At 45.0% G+C, this 5,284-nt stretch overlaps 1 protein-coding gene across 1 annotated transcript; it reads right to left on the bottom strand.

Moving 5' to 3' along the window:
- Nucleotides 1-931: 931 nt before the first annotated feature.
- Nucleotides 932-4,667, bottom strand: mycla (MYCL proto-oncogene, bHLH transcription factor a). The gene is made up of 3 exons (XM_042501428.2): nucleotides 4,358-4,667; nucleotides 3,212-3,832; nucleotides 932-2,309 (listed from the first exon to the last, which is right to left on the bottom strand). The coding sequence occupies exons 2-3, from the start codon at nucleotides 3,753-3,755 to the stop codon at nucleotides 1,723-1,725; spliced, it is 1,131 nt and encodes a 376-aa protein (XP_042357362.1). The 5' UTR covers nucleotides 3,756-3,832; nucleotides 4,358-4,667; the 3' UTR covers nucleotides 932-1,722.
- Between the last annotated feature and the right edge of the window lie 617 nt (nucleotides 4,668-5,284).

Genomic DNA, 5,284 nt, shown 5'->3' with positions numbered 1-5,284 from the left:
AACTGTTCATCTATCACAAAAGAAAGAAAAACAATGAAATCCATACTAGATTCCTCTACATACACAAGCAACTCTCTGGGGAATAACATCTGCATGTAAGAAGTCTGACAGGCACGCAACACCCACCAATTACACGGACCACAAAGCAATAGAATACATGACAAAGGGTGGTAAAAGGCACATCACATAACAAATGCAAGCTTTATGAAAGGGGCCAAGATGGTAGTGTCATCTAATAAAATAGGTTTAACTGTTCTCCATTTACGGGCCACTTTAATGAAGCAGCACTGCTGTCCCACAGCATACCTGTGTGAACAGCTGCGCTGAATCCAAGAAGCAGTCCACACAACCCCTGCCTCCAAACCTCAGAGGACTGTTCTAAAGATACCAATTGTGAGTGTGTGTGTGTGTGTGTGTGTATGTAACCTAGTTCAGAGCACATCAGGTGCCCAGCATGCAGCAGCCACTGCAGAGGAGAGGATTCACAACAGTATCACAGACTCTTCAAGGGCAAATCTCAAGGACAAGCTCAGTTTAACCTTCCGCAGACCAACAGCCGGTGCACACGACGTGCTGGTTCATACGTCAGATACCGCAAAGTGACACAGAGGGGGGGGGGGGGGGGAAGACTTTTTGTGATCCGCCATCATTTACAGCTGATTTGTGTGCGATAGTAGATTCCGGAGAGGCAATACCACAGCAGCATGTGGTGGATCTTACCCACACTGCCTGTGCGAGGGGCGGGATAAATCTGTGTTATTTGTTACTTCAGCCTACAACATTTAAATCAAAGGTCAGAAGCTGCACAGAACAAATTGATTGCAAGATCAAAATGTTATGTGACATTCAATTTTTAAAAAGGAATACAGTAACGTGTGTCTTTTCAGTGTATGGCATTGTTTAATATTTAAATTAAAAAAAAGACTTCAGGTTTGTATGCAAATATTGTATAAAAATTTAATGTTGCTGTTGATGTTAGCATGCTTTAAAAATCAACTCAGATCAGGAGAAGCATTGAAATCACAAAGTGACGTGTGAATATAAAGTACAGCAGTGCTACATACTCAATTTTTTTGCCTATTTTTCCTGTTTTCTTAACAAAATAGAGGTTCCTCGATGCCTGGTGGCACTTCATAAAGAGGAGCAAAGCTTGTTGCCAACTCTTGATTTTTGTCTCCTTTTCCAGGAGTGATAAGCTATTATTTACAGAACAATTTGTACATCAAACACTCAGTCATCTAAACCAAACAAACCAGGAACTGACTCATTCGCTCGTTTATACACAAAGAGGCATTCACGCTTCACTCCATTATAAGTGTGCAGTGGTGAACTGAAGACATCTCAAACACACATCTTGAAAGCTGCACATACTCACTATCACGCTGATAAGCTATTAACAAAGTTCTTATTTCCCATCATGGCATACCAGGAAATGTCATAGCTATAAAATCCATTACATTACCCCTGCTCTGAACTAAAACACTGTCCGGAAAAAAAAGAAAACACAGAGCACTAACTGCACCTCCTTCTCATATCAGGATCATTGGCCAGCAGTCAATTCATAGGAAGCATTATGAAAAAAAATTCACAAAATTCACAGCTATTTACACGAGGCATATTGTTATATAAAAACTGGAGTGTTCCAAAAGTGACATATTACTTGAGAGTAAAGTCCCTGACTGGGAAAAAATGAGGCAGTTTGTTTCAAAAGCGCACTTTGTCTCAAGAGCGCTTCAGTTCAGTTAGTCTGCGGAGAAGCTGCTGCTGTCTGCTTTTGAGGCGTTTCTTCTCCTGGAGCTGCCGTTTCTCCCTGGTGTGAAGGTCTGCCAGGTACTCTGTCGCCTGGGTCAGGATGGCCACCTTTGGAGTCTTTGCAGACTCCAGACCTGGGATCTGATCCCGCAGGGCAAGGAAACGGGACCGGAGGTCGTTCCTCCTCTTCCTCTCAAGGAAATTGTGGTTCCGTCTGCGATCAGTGTCCTCTGTGTCCGAGTTTTGGGGACTGTCCGAGGAGGAGCCGGGCTCGGAGGTACCCGAAGAAGAGCCCGCCTGCTGACTGGATGTCGTGCAGGTGCGTTTGCTTTGGGGTTCTTCCTCATACTCCTCATCGTCTTCGTCCTCCTCATCCTCAGGTTCGCTGTCTGGAGAGCGGGCGGCATAGTTGTGCTGCTGCCGGTGGACGGACATGTGGAAGCGTTTGGGGCAGGGGTCGGCCCGGACCGTGATGGTCACTGGTTTTCTGACATTCACCAGATGCACCCGGTTCTGCTTGCTCTCCACAGTGACCACATCGATTTCCTCGTCATCATCTGTGATCAGATATGAACAACTTATCAATACACACGATTGGTGACAGGGTGGCTAAGAGGCTGCTGCAGGCCCCTGCAACGAGGCTCAGCTGATAGCAACATTCAATTACAAAGAGCAGGGATTCAGCCTTCATTATGCATGTTTTTAACAAAAAACGTAGAATTAAAAATACTCTGAGGTCCAACTCTAAGTGAAATCAACATTCCTAAATAGCTAACTATATTGCTTTTCATCAGAAAAAAAAGCAGTTTGGGGGGTTTTATTACTCTTTAACTAAACTGACTACAGGGCAGTGCATTCCTCAGCCAATCATGCAAATTATTTCTCCTCCTGGGAGGTGAGAGCAGGAGCTGAGGTGTTAACAGCAGTGATCATCTGCGCCAAAACTCAGGAATCCAGGCTTTTGTCTTTAGGCACTGAACATTCATCAACAATTTAAATCAGATCTGCTGGCAGGGGGCACACCCTAATTCAGAGATGTTAAAAGAGTTACTCTCACGGTCTGTCGCTGTGTGTGTAGTAGTAATAAATCACCCGGACCCCCGATCACCCCGCCCCTCTACCGCACTCCGATTGTAATGCAGAGCCGGCTGAAGATATTGAAAGGGAGAAATTCAAGTTAAAGTGAGGGGGGGCGCGGTTTATTTAAAGAAAAAAAAAAGACTGCATGGGTATTCTGAGCGAACATGTGGCGCATGTAAATCTCAAACTGTTTCAATCCCAATCAAGTATAAATCCCGCTTTAAGGTGACTGGCTGCGGTGCACTCGATAACCCCTCTGCACCGCAGACCACAGTTATGCAACAGCAGCCCAGCTATCCAAATTACGCATTGTTAGAGGGCAATATAAACCCGAGGCGGGGTAAGGGTGGGGCAATTTAGAGCACGACTGCTTCCTTACCAGAGGAATCAGAGCGAGACTCTGAGCCAGACGACGCCGGCTTCCTGCAGCTGCTTGCCGGGAAGGTGAGAACAGCCGCGGGGTCGACGCAGTCTGTCGCCGAGACGGGGAGTGGGCCACCGGGGGAGACGCACTGCGCTTTGCTCGGTCTAACGGAGATCTGAGCCACCGGGGAGACACCGGTCTGCGCAGCAGCTGATACTCTCGCGTTGACCTTCTCCAGCTGCTTGCTGGCAGAGAAACTACTCCACATGCAGTCCTGGATGATGATGGAGCTGAGGTTGCCGAACAGCTCCTCCGTATCTGGGATGAACTGACCCTCGCACTCCTCGTCCTGACCCAGGACTTTGGACAGCCAGCTGAGTTTGTCTCCCGGCGAGAGGTGCAGAGCACCGCCGCTCAGAGTCCGGGTGGGAGACATGGGAGGGGTGGGCAGCAACTCGAACTTTTTCCATATGTCCTCACTCGGTGCGGTCGACTTGTAAAAATCCTCCCCACGGTCGAAATCATCGAAAAAATAGTGCTGGTAACAGTCGAACTCCATGTTCCCAGTGAATATAATCCTTGAGAGTTTATTCCCAGAAATGATCAAATGACACTCTGGAGAACGTCCTGTTCAACCTGAGGGGAAATATCACAGTGATTAGCAGTGACCCCTTTCAAGTGGCTCCCATCTGATGCATGATCACATTTCTAGTGTCCATCTAATGGGCTATTAGGACATCACATTCCTCTTAATAGCCTACTCTATACAAATGGGACCACATTAATAATTGATTGCATCTTGCGGATGCTTCTCGCTGCAGATGGACAAACTGTCCAGGCACACAAGGTTATTACATAATCCATTATATATGTGTATATACGTATATAATTCAGTACAAGTTTTCATTGTACGCGAGAAAAATTCAGACTTTTAAAGGGTTATGTGTTCAAGTGTTTTTTGTTTTTTTTTTTAAGTATCGTGCGTAAAAGTGGCTTCATTTCCTGAAAATGTAGGCAGCGCTTTGTTCTACGGAGCAGTCATGTGAACCGGCGAGGAAGAAAAGTGCTTCACAGTCACAGCGTGGGTTAACGCTCGCACACTCAGCCTAATCACGAGAAACTTTCAAAGGGCACACACGAGAATAAAAGTAGGCTACTCACCGGCTCTCCGCAGAAATCCCACAGCGAAATTCAGGGCATCGGAAATCCCCCGGCAGCCAAAGCGCAGAGAGTCCGCGGTTCACGGAGATCAGACGGACAAAAGCTGATCGAGTTGTCGCTGGATACAAACACGCGCTGTTTCGATACAGTCAAAACTTTGTTTTAGTTTAAGTAAGAAAAAAAAAAAGCCAGGTCTCAAAACGATCAAGCACAAGGTCCGCCCCACAATGTGTTACAGAGAGCCACACAGTGCGTTTTTCGCGCCAGTGAGATATCCTGTTATAAGGCGATAAAAAGTGCAGGGAGGAGCCTCGGAAATATCTGCAGCGGTAGATCCGGGTAAGCCCCTTCATTTGCATCAACCCCGCCCCGTCTACAACACCAAGTATGGTCACAATAACTGAGGAAGCTGATCATCAATGTGTTGCTCTTAGAAGTACAAGAGGAAAGAAATATGTCTCTGCGTAAACACTCGTTTCCTTCGATATATGTTACACTCTCATCCTTTACTGCTGCTTTATAGGCCCACTTCATACATCTATGAAAGCAGTATTGTTCTTTTCACTTTGATGGCTTTAATTGCTAATAACTTTGTAGGCCATAGAGATTATAAGATATTGAATATAATATCATGTTAAAAATAAAATATGAAACATTCTCATGGTCAACAGTTGAGTAAATGGCGACATGTAACAGATAATAAATAAATGGGCTATATGTAATTGTAAGCTGTTACAGTTACTGTAAAAAAAAAATCAATTTAATAATCAAAATGTGGTTGATAACGAAGGGGTTAGATCTGATTATATACTTTTTGGTAAAAAGTTTATAGGTTATATATATATGTTATGGGCTACATATCTGTTCCTTTGCATGTTTTCGCTGCCTTCTTTTGCAGTGGTGTAATGAAACGCAATAATGATACTT

This window comes from Plectropomus leopardus, chromosome 14 (genome assembly GCF_026936395.1).
Source record: "Plectropomus leopardus strain MGB_pleo_1.0 chromosome 14, ASM2693639v1, whole genome shotgun sequence".
In the NCBI taxonomy this organism is placed as follows: Eukaryota; Metazoa; Chordata; class Actinopteri; order Perciformes; family Serranidae; genus Plectropomus; species Plectropomus leopardus.
The sequence above is the reverse complement of the archived record's forward strand: the minus strand, read 5'-3'. Positions and strand labels throughout refer to the sequence as shown.

Excerpts from the sequence above, each read along its gene's own strand:
- mycla (XM_042501428.2), bottom strand. The coding sequence starts at position 3,755 with ATGGAGTTCGACTGTTACCAGCACTATTTTTTCGATGATTTCGACCGT. Across the intron at positions 2,310-3,211 it reads GTCTCGCTCTGATTCCTCTG|ATGATGACGAGGAAATCGAT; the intron begins GTAAGGAAGCAG and ends ATCTGATCACAG.